The sequence below is a fragment of the Mus caroli genome, unplaced genomic scaffold (assembly GCF_978045245.1).
Source record: "Mus caroli unplaced genomic scaffold, Mus_caroli_1 scaffold_1, whole genome shotgun sequence".
Taxonomy (NCBI): Eukaryota; Metazoa; Chordata; class Mammalia; order Rodentia; family Muridae; genus Mus; species Mus caroli.
Window position 1 is genome coordinate 55,994,649 of NW_028227256.1, and position 24,258 is coordinate 56,018,906.

At 43.2% G+C, this 24,258-nt stretch overlaps 1 protein-coding gene across 1 annotated transcript in view; it reads right to left on the bottom strand.

The window, feature by feature from the left end:
- Positions 1-433: 433 nt before the first annotated feature.
- The window catches only part of Mpp4 (MAGUK p55 scaffold protein 4), a 37,825-nt gene continuing 14,000 nt past the window's right edge, over positions 434-24,258 (bottom strand). The window contains exons 10-21 of the mRNA XM_021164816.2: positions 23,783-23,847; positions 21,151-21,168; positions 19,984-20,022; positions 17,259-17,279; positions 13,347-13,361; positions 11,391-11,432; positions 9,392-9,562; positions 8,407-8,487; positions 4,362-4,455; positions 3,548-3,656; positions 2,428-2,562; positions 434-625 (exon numbers count right to left, since the gene is read on the bottom strand). Of these exons, the coding sequence (XP_021020475.1) occupies positions 434-625; positions 2,428-2,562; positions 3,548-3,656; positions 4,362-4,455; positions 8,407-8,487; positions 9,392-9,562; positions 11,391-11,432; positions 13,347-13,361; positions 17,259-17,279; positions 19,984-20,022; positions 21,151-21,168; positions 23,783-23,847 (982 nt within the window). The remainder of the gene's footprint in view (positions 626-2,427; positions 2,563-3,547; positions 3,657-4,361; positions 4,456-8,406; positions 8,488-9,391; positions 9,563-11,390; positions 11,433-13,346; positions 13,362-17,258; positions 17,280-19,983; positions 20,023-21,150; positions 21,169-23,782; positions 23,848-24,258) is intronic.

The following is a 24,258-nucleotide window of genomic DNA, read 5'->3' on the forward strand; positions in this document are numbered from 1 at the left end:
TGGTCAACTATGCACTTTTGTAAAAAACAGAAATAAGAAAATATTTTACAAAGTAAAATACAGTTTGTCATTAAGTAGACTGGTTTATTTAGAAGAGGCTTTTGAAAGTTACATCTTACAAAACACCATATGAGATCTATAAAATGCTCACATTCAGTGACAACATTGTTCACATCCCTGCCATTAGCTCATATGGGGAACATCAGGAAAATGCCTGAGAGCCAAATGTATATGTTCATATACATATACATTGTATATGTATAGGATGTATATGTTTAGCTCTGTATATGTATAGGATGCTATTTATAGCCATACAATAAGCACTTCATAGTCGCAGTTCTAATGGGTCAAACACTACTGTTTTCAGAGGCAGCCGTTATTCTGGATCTTTAGGGCACACTATGAAGCTTCCAGCTTTAAGCAGGACACTAGATTAAGATTCAGTGTCAGGGGAAACCCATGCCTCTGGCACCCACTGCAGTTCTTCCTGAGCCTTCTGTATGGCGGACAACAGCTGGCCACATGCATCTTGCAAGTTGTCATTCACAATCACGTGATCAAAAAACTGGCCAAACTGACTCTCCATTTTCTGGGCTAACTCCTCCATCTCTTGTAGGTCTTCATCCTTTCAGGAGTGATTGAAAAATATGTATGAATGGCACAGGCAATAAGACCAGGTGTTCTGCTGGCAAACTCATGAGGGTATTTATAAAAACAATTATGTCAATTACACATCCTCTATATTCTGTGTTCTCCCTCCTTATTCTGGATTTCTGAGGCAGAGTCCTGTATAAACCAGGCTGGCTTTATATTTGTGATCCTTCTGCCTCACCCTCCCAAGTGCTGAGGTTTCAGTTGTGCACCACCATGCCTAGCAAGGACACAAATTTAAAAGCCCCAAAGACTTAGGAAATAGACTGTCCATGTCCACAGTTGTCAAAAGGTCAAACGGGAAAACCATAGTTTCATAGTAATTGAAAAATATATAGAGAAAAACTCTTAGGGGTAATATAAAAATATTTTTGTCTTGCTTTGACAGGACATCCTAAAATTGGAACAGTATGGAGATTAGGACTGCAAGTTTAGCCAGGCAGTAGTGGCATAGGCCTTTAATCCCAGCACTTGGGAGGCAGAGGCAGGCAGATTTCTAAGTTTGAGACCAGCCTGGTCTACAGAGTGAGTTCCAGGACAGCCAGGGCTATACAGAGAAACCCTGTCTCCAAACAAACAAACAAAAGGACATGCAGGTTTGTGAAGCTGTCATACTTTTTTTTCACAGCAATATAATAGTATTGACAGTACTAATAAACTATATACTTACTATAGTAGCTCATTTTTAAAATGTATATATCTGTTTACTCTGTGTGTGTGTGTGTGTGTGTGTGTGTGTGTGTGTGTGTGTGTGTAAAAAGCAAAGGACAACTTGTAGGACTCTGCTCGGTGGGTCCTAAGGATCAAATGTCATCAGGCTTGGTGACAGACACCTTTAACCAGTGAGCCATCTCACTGGCCCAGACAGAAGATCTTGTTTTTCACACACACGCACGCACGCACACACACACACACACACACACGCACGCACACACACACACACACACACACATGAGACAGCTGTAATGTCTGGATGATTATTTGGGTGCATACATATAAAATTCGCCAAGCTGTATGCACTTAGGATTTCTACACTTTAGTGAGTCCTATGCTATGGCTTATTTCTAAAGTGGATTTAATGTATTTAAATACACATGTCCATTCATAAATGGAAAACCTCATCTAGAATGAGTTCACCTGACTGCTGACTGCTCCTTTTGTATCATTATTAATAAACATTTTTGTGAAATATTTTATAGATCAGGTATACTCAGTACAACATTTTATAAAATATTTAAGTAAAAACAATTCAAAAATAGAAATAGGCTTATGCATATATTTGTTTGGCTTTGCAGATTGTGGCTTATGGATCATTTGCTAAGCTCAGAAAAAATAGCATTTATTAAACCTTAATAACTATAAATGACATCTAATTAAAAAGATAATTTGGGAGGGGGTTGTTTTTGTTTTTTATTTGTTTTGTTTGTTTTCCAAGTCAGAGTTTCTCTGTGTAGCCCTGGCTGACCTGAGACTCACTATGTAGACCAGGCTGGTCTTGATCTGCCTGACTCTGCCTACAGAGTGCTGGGATTGAAGGTGTGCACCACCAATGCCTAGCTAAAACGGATAAATTATAAAGACTAATCATTAAAACTTCCAAAGGATTCTGTGGAAACAACAGTGGTTTTTACTTTTTAAAACCATTTTCTTGAAGTGCTCCTGAGAAGAGGGTCAAATAAAGAGTAAAACAGGGAAAGGCCTTCGGCCCAGCTGCCCGATGGCTCTCCACCTCCCCATAACTGAAAGCAATACCAGGATGATTCTGGCATGATTTACCTTGAACTTCATGTCCACATAGTAGTCAGTGGTGATCTTAGCATCTTTCCGAGAGTGTCTCATGGTGCTCATGTTCGGTGGCTTAATGAATATAATGTAGGGCTTCAGGTCACGGGTTCGAGCCAATTGAATATCCTACATAGAAAAATTAAATGCACAATTAAAAGACAGAAGTGGGCCAGGAAGATGGCTCAGCTATAGAAGCAGTTATCAGGCAGACCTGATGAGGCAGTCCGACTCCTGAAGCCCACCGTAGAAGAGAACTGACTCCTGAAAGTCGTCCCCTGGCTTCAACACCAGCAAATTCACATACACATTATACATTCCTTAAAAATTAAAAATATTAGTCCTAGCTTTCTATAGTCAGTGTGATTATAGTCTCATGTGCCCCCAAGTTCTAAATCGTAAAATCCAAACATTTTAATAATTATTATGGTTCTAGAATCAAAATTAAGTTAGAATCCTGGCCCTTCCTCTTTCTAGGTTTCAGTAGCTATTGATATATTGAAATAAGTCTTAAATATGACAAAGGTCCACCTTGCCCTCTCTTCCCTTTCCTCTGGCCAGCATGCCACCCTGGACACTGCTTCCATCTTACCACTAGCTCTGACCCAGGGAAGAGCAAATTGCTTTTCCCCTACTTTTCTTTAGCACACAAAGTATATTCTTAAGTGAAAGAAGAAAGTGCAAGGATGGACAAACTGGGTCTACATGAATAGGATGAATCACCCCTGCTCTCCTCACATTGTTCAAGCACGTAGTACAATTCGGCCAGCACAGAGCATTCAGCAGTACCTTCTGCCACAAGAAGTTACCTGGACAAGTTTGTACTCTGTATTCAAAGCAGGAAAGACTGGGACACTTTCTTTTATGGCTATACACTCAAGTTCTGGCTCTGAATATAAAAAGTAAGACTTTCTCTCCAACTAAAACAAAATGTTGCCCATTTATACTTCAAGGAATGGCCTGGCCCAGTCCTGAGATATGAGAGGTGGTCTTAGTCTTAAAGGTATAGCTGAATAAGATGTCTCGATTATAGCCTTAGGCATGTGCACAGCACAGCTAATGTTACATGCACTTCTGACTTAGCATGATGGGAAATGTGTTACCACAGACCCACCTGAGGCTCTAGATCCATGACGCAGATCTTGCCTTCATCAAGGACGGCGTGTACAGCGTTCACACTGGTTCCGTACAGGTGGCCCTTGTACTCACCATACTCCAGCATCCTAGAAAAGGAAACAACCTTCACAAGTAAAACAGCAGCAGCAGTTATATGAATTGTGCTGATTAGCTTTTTATCAACTTGACATAAGCTAGAGTTACCTAGAATGGGACTTTCAGCTAAGAGATGGCCTCCATCAGACTACCTGGAGACAAGTCTGTGAGGGTGTTTTCTAAATCAATGATTGATATTGGAGGGCCCAGCCCACTGTGGGCAGTGTCACCTCTGAACAGGTTGTCCTGGGTAAGAAAGGTGGCTGAACAAGCCAGAAGGAGCAAACCAGTAAGCAACACTCCTCCATGGCTTCTCCTTTAGCTTCTGCCTCCAAGTTCAGGCCTTGAGTTCCTGTCCAGACTTTCCTCAGTGGTTACCTGTGACATGGAAGTGCATGCCAAATAAACCCTTTCCTCCCCGAGCTGCTTTTGGTCATGGTGTTTTTCATGGCAGTAGATAGCAAACTAGGATACAGCTGTGAACTGCAATAGGGAGGGATATGTAGATCTTGCCAAAACAAAATGAATGAGAAAAAAAATTAGAAAACTAAGGACTTAATTTCTCTGAAGCTTGAAGCTCTGGCTCTAGGAAAATCAACATATGTGGCTTTCTCAGCTCTTCAGAAATGAGGACTTATTGCTGAGAGCTTTGGCTAATGCATAAAAACAGACTACTGTCAAATAACCAGACGTAAGAATTGACTTCTGAACCCTACCTGTGTCCGTACATGAGGCTTTCAAATGTTTCCCTTGACACGTAGTGATACTCACGTCCATCCAGTTCATAACTCTTTGGGGAACGGGTGGTATCTACCAAGGAAGATAATGGAAACTTTCAGAAATACATACTTGGATAGAGATTGCCAACTAAAACAAACAAATGAACACCTAAACAGATAAGATGCTGGAACCAAGAGAGGAACTTTGAACTGCTGTAAAAAAGTGAGCACTCCCATGTCACATTCCACCCATCACAAACCTTTATGGATTGCTCATGGTGTGGGAAAGAACGAATCATCGTATCAGACAGGAGAACACCTGCTGTTATTTAGGTAATACTGAGCTACATGTGAAGCTCGAAGTGCATGTCTGCCCCTCCTAGCAGCAGCCATGGCTTTGGTTTGGATGATGTACTTCTGATGACCTCATTGTACCTCTCTCACTGATCGCCAGATGTGTCGTTCTTTTACTAATAAGTGGATGCAGCTTTTGGAGAGTAAGAAAGTTGCTCACATTGTAAGATGAATGCTTCCTCCTAAACTGATTTTTATTACAAGAGATTGCCTCAGATTTGAGAGAGAGGAAGCCCATGGCATTCTGCAGCGTTGGCAAAGTAGAAGTTTTGGAGATAAAGAAAGGGGAAAACTTGACAAATCTGTGTTCAATTTGATTCTTTGATGTGGCCTCTTTAATTTAGCCCAGATGTTCTCAACCTTCCTAATGCTGCGACCCTTTAATACAGTTTCTCATTTTGTGGTGACCCCCCTACCATAAATTTATTTTCATTGTTATTTCATAACTATAATTTTGCTACTGTTATGAATCACAATTTAAATACCTGTGTTTTCTGACGGTCTTAGGTGAGACCTATGGAGGGATTGTTCGGCCCTCAAAGGGGTTGGAACCACAGGCTGAGAACCACTAGTTTAGATATAGACTCCTCAATGTTATACTTCAAAGGCATCTGGTATAGAAAACACAAGTTCCCCCAAATATCTAAAAGTGATTTGTTGACTGTCTATTAACAATAACAATGAACATATGTGTATCTACTATATCCCAGGTATTAGTTTGGGTTCTAGAACTTAATAATACACTGGTGCTCTCCCCACCCTCATGGATTGTCAGCCAATAAGGTCCACCAGGGCAAAGGGAACAGAGAGGGGAAAGGGTGGGGCTTGGGGGTCGGGGGCCCTGTGAGAACTTACAGAGAATAACACACAGCTGGACCAGCTGGTGACTCAAGGCTTATAAAGTTTCGGGAGATGGTGGGTAGAAACATCCAGGATGGACAAAAGTCATGGGCTGAGGGCTTAGGGTACCAAAATGCCTCATTAGCATGGGGAAGCATTTGAGGAATCAGGTACTAGCTGAATGAGTTCTCTAACATTCTCCGGATAGAGGTGTACGTGGGGGTTTTGAATTCCCCAGACAAGGTCAGAGAAGGAGAAGCCCTGGTAATCAGGGAGTCTTGCATTACACCCTGAGCCCAGAGGCTAGCTGGTCAGTGGTGGACTCTGACCTTCCTTAGTGGAGCTTTCCCACAGTACTCCACTCTAACTCTATGTCCTACATGCTGCAATGCTTGTTCTTATTCTCTTTTACAACAAATTCCCCCTATTAATAAAAATAATCTGTTCTTCCGCTTGACAAGGTTTAAGGATAAAATAGATCAATGAAAATGACATGTAAGAAGCTTGCAACAGGCCCTCAGTGATCAATCTCCAAGAGGCTCAGGAGGAAGATATCACCTTGTGGTCACTTTTGTTTTTTCTTTATTCAAACCCCTCTTCACGTCTGTCCTTAGACTTCTGTAACTATGCAATTTCTCCTGCAGTTTCCTACTGAGGACAAGAAAAGCCAGCAAAACTTAAGGCTCCCAAGGGGTAGTGAATTATATAATGTGCGTGGGATGCCTCCACCAATGCCCCGTTGGACCACCACTTCAGTTATAATTCTGACAGCAGTCTTTTGCTTCCCCAGTATGCAGAGAACACATAAGACGTTTTATAGTCTCCTGAGTGTCCCCATCTTCCTTGAAGCACTCACACTCATTGGAAAACATCCTACAAAGTGACTTTTTCTGACTAAAAAACAAGCCTCTACAAATACCCCTCTTAGGTTCTTTCCCCAAGCCTTTCATATATTGATATGTCTTGGTACTTGACAGTTTTTTCACATTCCTCTTTTAAAAATTTTCATCTCAGGGGGCTGGAGAGATGGCTCAGCAGTTAAGAGCACTGACTGTTCTTCCAGAGGTCCTCAGTTCAAATCCCAGCAACCACGTGATGGCTCACAACCATCTGTAATGGGATCTGATGCCCTCTCCTGGTGTGTCTGAGGAGAGCAATAGTATACTCTCATACATAAAATAAATAAATCTTTTTAAAAAATTTCATCCTAGTATCTCAGACAAAACGCTAACCTCCTTCATCCCACATACTACGCATCATTATAGACCTTCCATTTGCTGAAAATTAGGGATCTTAAGCCAGATCTTCTCTTTTATAATAAAGTAAGTATTATTGTGTGGTTTTTAAAAATTATTTATTGAAAGTTAAACCCTAGTAGAAATATACAATTATGGGAGTGGAGAGATGGCTCAGCAGTTAAGAGCACTGGTTGCTCTTCCAGAGGACCTGGGTTCAATTTCCAGTACCAACATGGCAGCTCACAACTGTCTGTAACTCCAGTTCTAGGAGATCTAACACCCTCAGATAGACATGTATGCCATCAAAACATTTATGTACATAAAATAAAAACAAATAAATCATTTTAAAATACATAGTAACATATTAAACTTGAAGTTTCCCAAGGTCTTAAAGCTTAGAGACATATACATAGCTCCCATGGGCAATTGAGCAATATCTGGAAGACTATTTCTTAGAAGTTAGAGTAATGGCAAACTGGGAACTTAGTAGAAAAAACAAGTAAAAGGAAATAAGAAAATGTGGTTTTAAAAAGCCAAAGGTATGTAATAATAACATTCAGAAATTTAAATAAAATTATATATGGAGATATTTAAAGTTTTAGATTAAAAAAAATAACTTGAAAGTGCCAGAAATAGTGTGAGAAAGATGATAAATACTATGTTGGCCATTATTATAAAAATACTTTATATCCTTAATAGTCATATATTGTAGTGTGTAGTTTCTACCCTGCTTTAAGCTCCCGGTGGGCCAGGGGCTACTAGCCACCTCCATGGTTCCCTTGGATCTGTGGACACACACACACACACACACAGAGCTCACACTTTTAACCTACCTTATGGCTAAGCAGCTGGGCTCTCCTAAGGCTCCTACAGCTAGTGTGCCTTTTCCTTTACTCTTTATTCAACACTGCCCTCAGCTTAGTTGCCTCCTTACCTTCTCCTTGCTCAACACCCTGCATTTACATTTCTAATCTCCTGCCTGGGGAAGTGGCCAATGGCCACTCCACCAGAGACCTCACATGGCTAGTGACTCCCCTCCCCCCTCTGTCTCTGTCTCTGTCTCTGTCTCTGTCTCTGTCTCTCTCTCTCTCTCTCTCTCTCTCTCTCTCTCTCCTGGGGGAACCTGAAAATCCCACCTCTTCCTCCCCTGGCCGCTAGCATCTTTATTGATCAATCAAGAACCAACTGGAGAACAGGACCTACAGCGTTCACATGCAGATCCAAGCCTCAGAATCACTCCCTACAATATATATGACTAAGAAAAGTTAAAGATCCAGGGGGTGGCTAAATGGGCATAGATGCTTGCCTCCAGGTCTGCTGACCTGGGTTTGATTCTCAGAAGCCAACAAGGTAGGAGGAGAGAACTGACTCCCACACGTTGTCAGCTGCCTACCACTTCAAAAGGAAAAGATATGAGAATTATCTTTTAAAAGCCTAGCCTAGCACACTATGCTATTATAGTTATCAAAGCAAATGTAGGGAGAACTACTCAAGGACTGGTCCTTACATTTTTAGTAAAGATGTGACAATAAAAGATGATGTGACCCCAGCACACCCAGAGACAAAGTTTTACCAAAACCTGAGCCACCAAGAAAGACAAATGAACGTACGTGGTACAGCACTTTGAAAACAGCTGGGGTTACATCCAATGAGCTGTCTTCTAAGTTCATTGACTCCAACGCCAGAAGGTCCTGAAGACGGAAGGTCACAGCAGAAACAGTTAGATGTGGATGCACAGGATCACATGCCACAGCTGGCCCTGCAGTCGTGCTGCTGCAGGGACTTGACAGCAAATGTGCTTTTAGGGTCCCTCCTTCTTAGGACAAACGCAGAAAACATCATTCTTCCAGGGACTCATGAAATAACAAACACTGCGCCAACACTCAAATAAGTGTGGAATCACAGGATCTGTCACCTCCACTACTGTTGGTGCTCTGAGACTTCTCTGGGCTTGCATCAGATAATCTGAGACATGGTCCTTTTTTTGAAAAGTCTCAATCGGAATGCAACTCTGTCACCCACGGATGCTGTAACATTTCCAACAGGTGGCTGAGTTAGCACTGTCAGGCCCTGCTGGAGGTGGGATGCGAGCTGTCACTATCTCGGGGAGCCAAGTTTGCAGAGATCTTAGTCACAAAAACCAGATCACCCAAGTCCTTTATCGTTCAAGGTAGATCTAGAAGATTTAGACACTTTACAAAGAACATGGCTAAATGTTTCTTAGAGAGATGGAATTTCTCTAAGCTGTTTTCTTAATACAGACTAGTGATGCAAACTGGGGTAGACCATGCATGTTTCTAGACCAAATTCTAAACAGATAAAAGTATAGATCAGGTATAACCTCATCATATTAGAGATTGTTAATACCCAGGTTCTTACACGTCATAGCACACCATGTTCAAGTGTAGGTCAAAGGAGAAGAGGCAGAGAAGGCAAAGGAAGCTTGCCTTTTGAGAGCTTTCTTAGAAACACATGCAAGCAGGCCTTTAAACCATTTCTAGATGACGGTGTGTAAAGACCCCTACTTTATTGTTACTACCAACACAAAACATTAAATCAAGGATGACTCGAAGAGCTGAGCAGAGCATGACATACCCACAAGCACTATGAGGCGGTGTTTGTCCGTCGGCTGCCGCTGGTACCTCACCACCTCCTCGTAAGGAGCGCCCACGGCACTGTAGCAGCTGCAGCTGCAGCACATGCTGGCATGCAGCTGGCTGAAGTGAGACTTCCTGCGACAGAGGCGCATGCTGCGGCGGAACCCAGCTGAAGAGGGAGGACAGAAACAGATAGGGACCTGGATGTGGTGGCACATACATCTTTAATCAGATGCTGAGGCAGGAGGATCTCTGTGAGTTCAGAGTCAGCCTGGTCAGAAGACAGAGTGAGTTCCAGGACGCACATATAGTGAGACCTGGTCTTGAAATAGCAAACAAAACAAGCAGCAGCTAGTGATGTCCCATAAGGTATATGTAAGTGGTATTGAGCATCCGCTGTATGCCAGGGATTATGCTACATACAGTGATCAAAAAATCCAGGTCATCTCAGGAAATGCACAATTCATGGAGGAGGTGAGAGGTCAGAGAGTGGCGGTGGCTTATTAGGATGGGCAGTTCAGTAACAGGATCAGAAAGGCTGGCAATGAGAAGTTGCCAGAGTGCAGAAGGGGCCAGCTAAGGAGCTGTCTGCAGAGTGGAACGAATGCCAAGATACAGCGACTGGTTTGAAGGTGGTGAACAATGGGAAGGTGGTGAGAATCAGTGCTGAGGAAGGAGCCACAGCCAGATCACCTCGGGAGCGGGGCAGTGCTGAGTCAGGTGTGAGCGCTGTGTGAAGAGGCCTTCGAACAGCAAGTCCATGGCCTGGCTTGTTTCTGAAAGATTCCTTTGGTAGCTGTAGAGAGGAATCAGGGCCTCGGGGAGAGCAGTTGGGGCCTTCTGTAGGAGTTCTGTGGCTAGCGTGGGAACACTGGGTAGTCTTATGGCTCTCATTGTTCAGATGGCTATACTGTCACAGACAGCTTAGGTGATCACATCATCTGTAAAGTTAGGACCCCTTAGTCAGTCATTATCCCTGGCTGAATTCTTAGAATCCTTTTCCTGCCACAGCATCAAAAGCCTTTTTGGTATCTGTACAGCCATTTGCAGGTCCTCTCTGAAGGTAGAGTCAGAAACTCTATGTGTATCTATAAGCACACAGACGCAGTTATATTCGAATCTATCTATATTGAGAAACCATGGACTAGCACTTACAATATAATGCTAGAGTACTGGATTCGCTGTAAACTTCCCTTCTCCTCATGTGCAGCTCACTCCTCAGCTCTTACTGTCCTCAAATGCTCACTTGTAACCAGCAACAGTCCCAGGGCTAGGGCGCACCTTGATGGAGGCTGTTGGGTATCAGAGGCTGACCATCAGCTGCTGTTTTGTCTCCTCTGGCCTTGACCACAGCACCAGGCTACCACTGTGCACAGCCTCCCCTCTGGCCCTGCCTGGACTCCCTACTCCTCACCTGTGTGCAGCTGCTTACCCTGCCCAGTCTGACTCAATGGCTTTGGGGTCAATAATTCTGGAAGTGAGGCACAAAGGCAGCCCCTTGTGTCTTAGCTCTCCTCCAGTGATCCCAAAGTACAGCTAGACTTGGAGGTGACATTCTAGGTTTTAGCCTGAAGCTCCGTGCCACTCTTCTGTCTTGTGAAAGGGGTCCAGGGTGACTTTATCAGGGAGGTCTGCTCCTTTAGAGAGCTCTCCTCGGGTGACACATTAGAGAATGTGGACATAAAAGATGGTTTTGAACAGCCATGAAACTCATGTCTTTAGAGTAAGGCAGATATGTTATAGAATGGTCTGGGGATGAAATGAACAGATTTATGTTTGACCGAATAATTAAAAGATATCCAAGTTAAATTAGATAAATAACAATGAGTAATCGATAGGTCAGATTATTGATGGGAAAAAACCCAGGCAGAGAAAAGTCAGAACAAGAAACAAGTTGGAGAGATTCGTCAGCAAAGGCAGCTTTCAGCAAGGCACCCAGGTAGTATGAATGGCACTAAAAAGCAAAAAATGCACAACTCTTATCAACTGCCACCTACCGATAAAGAACTTCTGCCCATCGCCGACAAATTCGTCCTTAGCTGGAACATAGAGAATGGGAGATTATGTGAGGACCAAGACAGGAACACAACAAGCAAATGTACAGCATCATCTTCTGTTTCAAGTGATGTTCTCCATGGTGGCAGGCCAGCCCACGGTACCCTTGGCAGCCTACTAGGCCTGTTCTCTGCACTTCCCATCCTGTTGCTCCTATGCAATCTCTTTAGCATCACATCATACACAGGATTTGTCTAGAAAGACTGAGAATAGAAACCTATTTCATGCTTGATTAAAGTTGTAAGAAAGAAGCTGGGCATGGGACAACCCGGAATCCCAACACTCAGGAAGCTAAAACAGGAAGACCACAATTTTATGCCCAGGTTGAGCTATATATTGAGAACTTGTCTATATACACATATATATATATACATATATATGTGTGTGTATGTATAGTCACTGTAAAAGAAACTGAATATGCATTTTCAAATACATCCTTTAAACGCTGATGTTACAAAAATATGAAACAAGCTAATTTTGGCTTTCACTTGAAGACTGGTCTTGCAGACTCTGCAGTAAATGCTGTCATGGACAGTTTCAGTGTGAGACAATCTAGTCACCTGGGAGGAGCATCTGGCCTATGGGCACATCTGGGGGAACAATCTTCATTACATTAACTGAGGTGAGGAAACACACCCATTTGGGGCAACACTACTCCTTGGGTTTGGGTCCCAGCCTATGTAAGAATGGAGAAAGTAAGCTGAACACTGCAAACGCATATCCATGGAGTCTCTCTGTCCTGACTGGGGATGTGAGTAGCTACCTTCAGTTTCTGCCTTAACTTTCCCACAATGGTGGACTGCGACCTAGAACTGTAAGCTAAACAGATCCTTTCTCCTGTAAGTTGCTTCTGACAAGATATTTTCTCATAGAAACGGGTAATGAAATGAGGACAAAGGCTTTACTAGATTTCTATTTCCTAAATAAATGAAATTAAGACTGTCCATCACAGCATTACTACAGGGTCTGCAAGACCACTATCTTCAAGTCAAAGCCAAAGTCAGCTTGATTATTTCCGTTTAAAAAAAAAATCAGAACTTGCTCTGTGGCGGCCAGGAACACCAGAGACAAAGGAGGGGATGACACCCAGCCCCACAGTTGCTAGGTTCTGCTTCTACTGCAACTCAGAAACACAATTATGAAATCCCTTGTAATTTAAACAGGTCTTTTCTGATTGTTGATATAATGAATCACAAACATCTGTTTACAGGATTAACTCACATATTTAATTTTCTTTCTCTAACCTTATTTTTAAGAGTTATTTTGTCTGTTATGACATGGTCTCATGTAGTCCTGGCTGGCATCAAATTTGCTATATAGCTGCGGGTGACCCTGAACTCATGCTCCCCCCGCCGCCACTTCTCAAGTGCTGACTACATAGGCTACTGTAGCTGGCTTTACTAATGCATTTGAAAATGCAAAGAAAACACCAGGGTCTGGAGAGATGGCTCAGCGGTTAGGGGAGCTTACTGCTATTCCAAAGGACCTGAGTTTGGTTTCCAGCATCCATGTTCATGACCAATAACTACCTGTAACTACAGCTCCAAGAGAGTGAATGCCCTTCTCTGGCCTCTGCAAGTACTCAGTATATAAATGGCATACATTCATTCAAGCATGTACACATAAGTAAAAAAATTAAAATAATTCTGAAAAAATGCCAGCATCATCTATTAGTTAATCACATTTTTCTATGTTATGTAAATACATTCACAAGGAAATATTCACTAACGTATAGATATAAAGCTTAATTACCTTTGTTTTCTATGGAACTGACTAGTTCCTGATCTGGGCTTTAAAAAGTCACCTCTTGTAGGAAGCTGTGCTGCTGCCTTGTGGCAGTGAGAGACCCTGAGCATCGCATCAAGTGGTATATGCAGGGGATAAAAATGAACGCTTACCTTCTGCGAGTTCCTCTGGATATTTGAGCAAGTGAAGAAAGAGATGTGAAGAATTAATCTTGGCAAAGATCAAGTTAACCATTTAAGGAACGTGAAACAGATAGCAGGGAAGTCATGCCGCCATTTTAGCAAGGCTGGTAACTTGACATGGCCAATGGAAGGCACAGTGTCGGGACTCAGAAACTTGTTTGATCTGACTCTACTGCTGGGGGACAGTGATTTGTCCTGCAAGTTGTGTGTCAAGACTGTCCCTGAAGTTGTCATTTACCGATGAAGACTACTGATGGGCACAAAACTGTACTTGAAAGAAAATATAGGAAGAAAATGGCTAAGCCTTCCTTCTTGTCTCCTACAGCCCTACCACCACATTCCTGGGAAGGAAGATAGGCAAGGGGCACACTCTCTAGCAGTCTGACACCTTCCTTTCTTGCCCCCAGATGGCCTAACATATATGATTTCTTCTCTACTGGTCCTGTGAAGGCTGGGGTAGTGGGGTAGGGGTTGGTGGTTGGTTGGGTATTTTTGCTTGTTGTTATCTAGACATATTCAAGTGGCTGGGTTTTCTGCTAATGTTGTAACAGTTGTTTTAGTTAAATACACTGTATCACTGACTCTGGAGAAATTCAAGAAGGTCACATTATATTTCACTCAGAGGCAGAGACCGAAACTGAAGAGCCCTAACTATTCACTAAGTGGTCCAAGTAACAGGAGTTAAGTGTCATGAACTACTGCCAAGGCTTATCTACTCAGAAAACATGCCAGCTGGACACTAACTGGTCCTTAATGGAGCTCTTATGAGAGTCAAATGGAAAGCGTTCTTGAGAGCTTTGGGTCGGCTGCATACTTTCCCCAGTAAAGCTGATCTAGAGAGCCAGCAGCTGGCCACCCCCTATGAATGATTTCATAACCATATCATCAGCCAACACTCATATGGAGCTTACTGTATGCTCAACTCTGTTCTGAACACCTTCTGTATGTAAGGTGCTTACTGAATGCTCAGCTCAGCTCTGAACACCTTATTATGTACAGTGCCTACTGTATGTTCTGATCTGGACACCTTACGTATGCAGGGCATTGCTTATCTTAGAGGTCTGGGGCCTGATGGTCGGTGAAAGGCTACGGAGCCCACAGTCACACTCGAACCCTGTGTGCCCACTTCACACACTCACTGCATCTCCTTTCACAGACACTGTGAGTATCTCTGGGGCTCGGGTATTACTTTGGAGTGCAGAGCATTTTCCAGAAAAATAAGATGATGAGATGAACAGAACAAAGAAAGATAAATATAATTTAAAGATGCTAAAGAAGAAGTTGATCATAAGCTCTGAGCCAAGTATAGAAAATTAAATTATCCCAAATGGGTAACAATCTCAGGGAAAATGGCCATATAGAAAAAGAAGTAGGTGGTAAATACATAAGTTGAGTAGTTCCCATGCTATCATTTAATGATAAGTACTTATACTGACATCTCTATTTTAAATTATTTACTTATTTATGCATATGATTGCTTGCCTGCATGTATGCATGTGCACCATGCGCATGCCGGTTGTAGTTGGTCGGCCTGATGCTGTTTGTATTCTAATGCTAATACTGGTTCCTCAAGACCTGGTTGCCCCAGAGACAAGAGAGTCTGCATGTAGACCTATGCTATCTTGCCCCCCAAGTTATTTCTGATTGGTGAATAAAGATGCCGACAGCTAATAGCTGGGCAGAGGAAACATAAGTGAGGTTTAAAGTTTCCAGGCTTGGAGGGGTCAGAGGAGAACCACGAGAGAGGAGGTAAATGGAGGAGAAGCCGCCAGATAAAACATGGTAAGTAATAACTCAGGATTGTTGATAGGAAAGTAGATTCTAATGGCATAGAGGAGAGATATCTGCCCAGCTCTTGTGCTGATTAAGGCTTATTGTAAATAATAAAAGTGTCTTTTACCCGGAAACTGAATGATCAAGGCAGGGTAGAACCCCAGATTAAGATTAAAACTTTCTACAGCCCGGTGCATGAGAAAACCGTTCTTCCAGCAGAATGACTGTGTGTGTGTATGTGTGTGTGTGTGTGTGTGTGTGTGTGTGTGTGTGTGTGTGTGCGCGCGCGCGCGTGTGTCTTGCAGCCATGTGTGAATGTCTGAGTACAACTCACTTTTCATAATTCTCTGCCACACACTCCGGTCGAGTAAGCTTGACAGGCTGAGGCTTGGAAGCTACTCATGAGGCAGAAGAGTTTCATGGAAACTCACTCCTGGAGTCTGGCGTTCTCTCTAACCCATACATTAATTTTCCATTCCCTCGTTAATCTAGTGTATGGATCCATGTGCTCTCTTTTAGTATTATCCTATTATAAGTGCCTTTTAAGATTGAATTCTGACATACCTAAAGCCTTTGCCAGTGTTTCAACAGTCCTAGAAAGTCCTTGAGCAAGACCATGGGCTTGGAAATTCAGTAAGAATGTTGCTATTCAGTGACATTCAGAATTGCCTCTGGTACTACACTATCACTTTGAATAAAAGCTAAGTCACTGCCCTATACAGGAATTTACAATGGTTTAGGAAGTAGATTGAGCTGTGGTTTTAGAATATTACATTATTCATGAGATGGTTGGCTAGAACGGAACTCCCTAGTTAGAACCATGATTTGGATGTGAAAGCCCTTGCCCTAGGAGAGTAAAGACCTCACACCTGGCTTCTAAGACTATAGCTGACCTTAGATAGGGCTGACTTTGTCTCAGTTATTTTTATTGCCCAGCTCCTTCCAGTCTGTTTTCATTCCTCTGTTTTGTGTAAGAGTCACTAAGCATCCGGTAACCTCATTTGTACCTTGCGGGTATGTCACCCAACTTCCTTATTGTCTTCTGTATAAAAAGTTTGATGCTCATTTTGACACATTACATTACATTCAGATTCTACACAACCTCTCCTGTGTGCATGTCTGTCAATTCACCCTACGCTTTGCCCACCCGCGACTAGAGACCTGTTCCACGCAGACAAAGGGGCCCAGAGGGTCTGCGGCAGTTCTCCGCTGTGTGTCAGGCTAGCTGGCACACAAACTTCCAGTGGTTCTCTTGTCTGTGCCTCAGCATAGGAACACTTTATTACAGATGCACACCACTGTGCACACCTGGCTGGACACGGGCTCTAGGGATTCAAACCTAGGTCCTCACACTTATATGGCACATACTTTATCCACAGAGCCATCTCCCCAGCCTTCTACACATGTGGTTTATAAAGTGTACATCACTATCATGTATTAAAGAGCTACCTATTTAATCTTCAATTATCATTACCCAGGAGGAACATATGTGATTCTGGAGTCGTGGTTCTCAGCCTTCCCAATCCTGGGACCCTTCAATACAGTTCTTCATGTTGTGCTGACCCCAACCATAAAACTATTTCATTGCTACTTCATAGCTGTAATTTTGCTACTCTTATGACTCATAATGCAAATATCTGATATGCAGGTTATCTGATATAAAACCTCCAAAGGGGTCACAGCCCACAGATTGAAAACTGCTAGGGCAAGCTGGTTGTATACGCTTCAGGACTCTGACATTCCTAAACCTGCCAGTTAAAGAATACTCCTACTCTTAAATAATGCCCCCACAGAAATCCAAACGTCCACCCCACCCCCGGACAGCCCTGGTCCTAAGAGAAGTAACTGGTTAAATGAAATTTATAGTACCTCAAAAATAAATCAGTGTTGGTCCATATCTGAAGTATGCGGCGTATTTGGGAATATGCATAGGGAGTGAAATCTACTGCAGTGAAGCAAATGAACCTGTTATCCCACATGGCTTAGAGTCTTATTGTTTTACTGTCTCGTTTAAAGATATTTGTTATATTTCTAAATATGTTTAAATTATACCAAAACAAGGAAGATACATTTAAAAATTGGTACTAGATATGATTTTTTTTAACTTACCAGATTCAAAAGTTTCTTCATCTGTGGTTTTCAGTGGAGGTGAAAAGCAAAATTATCATTACATGACTGTCTACACCAAGTCTATATTTTAGCAGTGCAAGCCTAGTCCATGCTTCTCTCCGTACACTGCCTTTAAAACGTTTACACTGGATCAAGATGGAGTCAGTGTTAGCTCTATGGCATACATACGTTTTAAATGAGATGAATAGCATTTGATAGATGGGCTGTGATTTCTAAGAAGGATGCAGCAGTGTATTAAATAAATAGATAACAGGAAAGGAGAGAATATATTAAAAAAGTAGAACATAGGCTGGCAAGATGACTCAGAGGTCCTGAGTTCAATACCCAGCAACCACATGGTGGTTCACAACCATCTGTAATGGGATCCGATGCCCTCTTCTGGTGTGTCTGAAGACAGTGACAGTAAACGCATATACATAAAATAAATAAATCTTTTAAAAATAAAAAGTGGAACACCACAAGAAACTCCTCCAGACCATCAGGTGTGGCACAGGGGACTGCTCCAAAGGTCACCAGTGGTGCAAGCTCCCTGTCAAGTCAGGGTCTCCCAGCCAGCCGCAAGGAGGATGGATTCATGAATGGCTGGCTTGTTCAAATGACTGAGAGAGATAGGATAAATCAACTCCCTCAGTAGTTAAAACAACTTTTGTTATTCAAAAAAACTTAGAACATGTATTTAGTACTATATGTGAGAGGACAAAGGAGAGGGAGGAGGAGGGAGGGAGGAGGGAGGAGGGAGGAGGGAGAAGGGAGAGAGAGAATATGCAGGCACGCACATGCCATGACATACGTGGAGGTCAGAGAACATGCAGCAAGCAACTCTACCAGTTGAGCCACCTTGTCTGCCCCTCTTGTTATCTTTGGGAAATGGAATTAAGAAACTATCGTCTGTCTGTGTGGAAGAACATGTGTAACACACAGTTGTGTGACCCATCAGTCATCCTTAGATCAGGCACAGGCCCTGCTAAGGGCAATCACATACCTGGGATACATATTTATAAAGCTAGTCATTGTAACAGTGCTTATAATGGAAACCCAATAAGCTGTTAAAAAAAAAACAAAAACAAAAACAAAACCACAGAGATGTTCTTTACACAAGACAGAATCATCTTCAACATACACAGAGGCAGAAGGCCACGCACAGAAGAGCTGCACCAGATGCACCGTCTAAGGATGTGCATTTATGTTTGGGTGAAAGGACAGGGTGGGGCAGGGAGAAGAACGCATACCATTGTTCCCATTTTCAAAGAGTATGTTTGGAGGATACTACAGACACTGGTAACTGAGACCGTGAGATGGCTCAGCAGGTGGAAGAACTTGCTTGCCCAAGCATAGCTACCTCAGTTTGAACCCTGGAACCCAGCTAACACTGAAAGGAGAAAAGTAACTCTAAAAGTTGTCCTCTGCTCCACACACTCACGGTGGCATGTGTGACCCCCTATACATAATGTGTGTGCATGCATGTAAGCACATGTGTGTGTGTGCACATGCACACATACATACAAACACAAACTACATCATCATAAGCATCATTTTTAAGAAGGGAAATTGGAGAGGGAAACGCAGGAAGAGGAACCTCTATCTGAATACGCTTTTGTGGGGTTTGAACTCTGCCAATGTATGCATTAATGGAACTTTAATTTAAAATGTAGAAAGAAAATAAATCATACTAATTTTTAAAGAACAGACCGTGGAACCTGGTTTTTAAACAAGTGTCCACGTGATTCTGCAACTAGTCTGAGAAATATATAGATGAATCTTTCATATCCAAACACTGCATTAGCCCACAAGGTCATGACAAAGTTACTTGGCAGAGTTGGGCATGGTGGCTCCTTCTTACAATCCCTGCACTCAGGAGACTGAGTCGTGAGGATTGCTGGGCATTAGAAACCAGCCTAGGGGACTGGAGAGATGGCTCAGCGGTTAAGAGCACTGGCTGCTCTTCCAGAGGTCCTGAGTTCAATTCCCAGCAACCACATGGTGGCTCAAAAAAAACCACCCATAATGAGATCTGACACCCTCTTCTGGTGCGTCTGAAGTCAGCTACAGTGTACTTATGCATACTAATAAATAAATCTTAAAAAAAAAAGAAAAGAAAAGAAACCAGCCTAGACTATGTAGTGAGTACCGGGCCAGCCTGGGATACAGAGGAAGAGCTTGTCTCAGGAGAAAGACAAATCCACCTATCCGACCAATGCTCTGCAACTGGCTTCCTCATAAAACCTAGTGGTTCGAGAGCCAGGCCTAGTACCACTGCTAAATTTGAGAAAAATCTTTTTAGAATTCACAAAACCCATTAGATATAAAAATATAAACTGTCTTATTTATTTCTCCAAGGTTCAGAACCCATTACCATCTGCCTACACTAGAATCATTACATGTAATAGCAAAAATAGACTTTGCATTTTAAGTATTTGGTATCACACTCTTCGTTATTCCACAAAGAGCATGGGCATTTCCGGCTGTTCCACTGCCTGAGACACTGCTTATCTCTGTCCTGAGACAATCTCTGAGAGGGAAGGCTGGAGACACCCCAGTTTTGCTTCTCCCTTCCCAGTGTGGAGTCACAGTGAAGGCACACCGGCTGGGGTTATTTTACACGCCCTGCAGAGGAAGGGCTTCCGGCAGGACACCTCTGCTTCCGATCATCCAGGGTGAGATGCTTCATGTTTCGAGTGGTGAATCAGTCAGGAGGAACTGTTACCTGCTTCCACGCACTTCTCATCAATCTTCATGCTGTCTTCTACAAAAGAACATAGACAGGGGGCTTAAAATCTGCCCACATTCCACGCAAAACCCTGTTGACAAAACTCAGACTACCTTTCAGTATCTCTCTTAGAATTATTGCTCACTTGGAGAGAGAAGACAAATTCTACTGCATCGGAGAAGCATGCGTGTTGTGAACAGTGGAACATAAAATGCTACTGCGTATGCAGCACTGACTAGTGCCCACAGCGCCTGATGAAGTGTGCAGCCTGCTGAAAGTGCATCAGCAGTGTTGCCCAGAGTGGATCCAGGCACCACCACACTGACAAGATGGCAAGGGGGCCCCACTGGTGCAGCAGGAGCACAACTGTTTGGTGTTAGCCAATTACTTTTCAGAGTCATGGAAAGAAATGCAAAACTGATATTGACAACCTGGACCAAACCCGATGGCTTGGATGTCATAGGTCCTAGGACATAATTTACTATCGATAGATGGCCAAACTGCCTTCTAAATATTTATGTTTATACCCTAAGGCTAGTACAGCTGTCCTTCTGGGCTAGAGGAACCTCTTGCAGTGGAAAACACTTAATACAGAGACTCATCCTTGGTCAAAGGCAAAAGCTCTTCCCTCATTGTGGCTGAGGAGAGAGAGAGAGATAGACAGATAGACAGACTGACTGACTGACAGATACACAGCATTAACGTGCACATGGCTAAACATAAACATACAGAAAGTCAATCCCTGAAGGTCCCACTTAACTTCCAACATAGGGCCCTCCAGGAGCAAGCTTGAATCTCTAGACTACCTGTTTTTAATTTTAGGCAATCATTCCTTTTCTGGGACCTCAATTTTTTATACACAAGATGAGAATAATAATAATCTCCTTACAATGTCATGAAATTAGTATAAACACTTGATACAAAGCCCTGATGAACATAACTCCACTGAGGTCTTAGCCTGTGCTCTGTCAGAGCTGTGAATAAACGTTACATCCCCCTCCTTGATCTCTTAGATCAGAATAAATGCCCTTCTTGTGCTACACACTACCAGATACACAGAAATAGCTTCACATAGCTGAGTGGAGCAGAAATGAATGTGAGAATTAGAGGAAATTCCTAGGAGTATTTGGAGATAAGGGTGTCTTCCTGAATCCCATTCCTTACCTTCCTCCATAGACAGTGCTGGCAACAGGGAGAGAAAGGAACAGAAGTTCACATTCTGTGTCTTTCAGATTAACTTGGAACAAGAAGAACTAAGCACCAAATTGCAACTAGTGTCCTGGGAATTCATGGAGACACCTAGTAACCACCCTTCAGAAATGAATGTATGTTCCAGAATGGCTGGAAATGCAGAACTACTGGCTTATGGCAAATGCACCACCTGCCTTATCAACACGCTCTGTAGAAGTCGTGCTCTTCTCAAGTCTGAGTTAGGGCAGTATGTCTTAGGAACTCAAATCTAGGAGGGAAGGGAGGAGGGGGAGGAGAGGTGATGGGGAGGAGGGTACAAAACAGGGATGACAATAAATGCATCACAGTAAACAACTCTGCTAAGCACACATAATCCAACTCAGCACGGGGATTCTGATTAATTAAATGGCGTATCCTCTGCCCTAGTAGCCTGCCATATCCTGTATTTCTACACAGTAAGATTTAAGCAGCACAAAGAAACAAAATAGCATTACCACAGCATCGCGCACGACAGATAAAGACAGTATCTAAGTGTTGGGGCATGGTGCTGCTCATCAGAAGCGTTTCCTGAGAGAGGGGGTCCTCTGAGTCAACAGCTCAGACTCCGGTCCCAGCTGCAGGGCTGTCTGCCAATACTAACAGGGCCAGGCGAACAACTCTCCATGTGGACTCTCAAAAACACCTAACATAAATCGTACTTAAGCACACGGGCAGATGTCATATCCTCTGGTCACTTTAGACCAATAGCATCTCCAAGAACCTTTGATAAATGAAATAGCAAAGTGAACTAAAGGATTCTTTCCATCTGTATTGGTTAATTTTTTTTTCAAATTAAATATTACTAGGAAGATTATGATGCAAAAATTCCTCTGAAGAAAAGTTAAGAGAGAAAAAGGTGGTATTATAACCATGGCTGGAACCAGGCAGACGTGTGTCTGTACTGAGAGAAACACAGTGTCAGGGAGAGGGTGCTGTATGGATGTTCTCTTTTGACAATGTCTCTGTGAGCTGGGAGTAGTGGTATAACCCAACACTCGGGAGGTGGAGGCAGGGGGTCAGGAGGTAAAGTCACCTTCAGCTGCCAGACCAGCTTGCCCTATATGAGACACTGCCAAAAACAAAGAACAAACAAACAACAGCAACAAAAACTATTTGTGGTCATTAAGGAAAGCAATCTTTGGCTTGGAAAAAATGGAAACAGGAGCATGTGCCATTTGCAGATCTGTAATGCTGGTGTTGCTGTCTGTGGTCTACACTGAGTCTCCTCTGTGTCCTGTCTGTCTCCATATGTCCCCTCTCCCCTGCCTTAGCCCCTACAGGGCCTGACGGGGGTCATTTCTGAAGGGACCACTCAGCAGGCTCCAGCTTGCTTCTGTTGTCTGCCATTCTCCTTTGGCTGCTATCTGCCAGTGTCAGCAGCTTTATTAAGCCTTAAGTAGCTCACGAGCACCAAAGGCCATGGATCCCTTCCCGACCACTCCTTTCCTACTGTTTGAAGAACACTGTATAATGATTCTTTAAATGATAGCAGTCTCATATTTAGTCAAAAAAAGCCCAGGACTGAATCTAAGGATAAAGCCCAGTAGGAGAGTGCTTTCTTAGCATGCACCAAGCTCTTGGCTCAATCTCCAAGAGAGAGAGAGAGACAGAGAGAGAGAGAGGGGGGGGGGGAAGGAGAGGAGAGAAAAAGAAAAAGAAAAAGAAAAAGAAAAAGAAAAAGAAAAAGAAAAAGAAAAAGAAAAAGAAAAAGAAAAAGAAAAAGAAAGAGAAAACAAGTAGTGGCTGGAGAGATGGCTCTGGTAACTACCGCACTGGCTGCTCTTCTGGCACTTTATCTACTGTCCCAGGGGTTCTTACGCCCTCTTCTGGCCTCCTGGGGTACTGCAAGCATATAGTGCACAGACATGCAGGCAAAATCCGCCTCCCCAAAATACACAAAATATCAAAAACAAACAAACAAACAAATCTTAACATTAAAAAAGAAAGGACACAAATGAAGATTATGCAACTGTACAGCCACAGACATCTGTCCAGGTATGACACACAAGAGCTTCTGGGGAGGGTGGGGGATGTCTTGGAGGACTTGAATTTGGGAGGGTAATGACTTAAGCAGTCTTAAACCCAAGGACAAGTTTAACTTTTGTGCTGGTTGGTTCCTGTCAACTTGACACAAACCTAAATATATCTGAAAAGAGGAGCGTTTGCTTGAGAAAATGCCTCCATCAGATTGGCATGATTGAGGACTGATGTAGGAGGGCCCGGCTCACTGGGGGTAGTACCATCCCTAGACTGGTGCTCCTGGAGTGTATAAGAAAGCACACTGAACAAGCCATAAGGTGCCAACCAGCACACAGCCTTCCTCCTATGCTTCCCCACCTGCCCCCAGGTTCCTGTCTGACTTCCATCCATGACAGACCGTGATGTGGAAGTATAAGCAAAACCAGCCCTCTCCTTGCAGAGTTGCTTTTGGTCACCATGTTTATCACAGCAGTAGAAATGCTAGTCCTTTCTCGGGCAGGATGCTAGCCTGGGAGATGGAAGCACCATTCTCGGAGGTGCATGCTGAGTTCGTGGTCTCTGCACACATTCACATACGACCATTCACCTCGGGTGGATTTGAGGCAGGTGTGAGGTTGGTACGGTTGAGACCACCAGAATTCCCGCTGCTTCCTAGGCAGAAAGAAAGCAAACATTGGCTGATGCTTACAGTGTGGACTCTCTCGGGGTTGTGGCACTGACGGAGTGCATTTGATAAGAGACTCAAAGATGGGACTTTGTCATTTGGCTCCAGCACACCACGGGTGGCTCTATCCACTGAGCCTGGGGCAGTGACTGTCCTGAGTCCCCCACCCCAGTATTTCCAGGATACCCTTCCTTTCCTTTAAGAGCCCCCCCACACACACTTGGGATGTTGATTCCCATTTTTCATGGCAGTTCCCATGCTCTAAGCAACCCTGGCTGTAATTCTGGATGGCTTTATTAAGCACAGGCAAATGTCCCTTCTAACACTTCTATCTCTTATCCAGCAGACTTTGATTCATCCTTCCTCTGCCACCCATCCCACTGCCACATCCAGGGCCA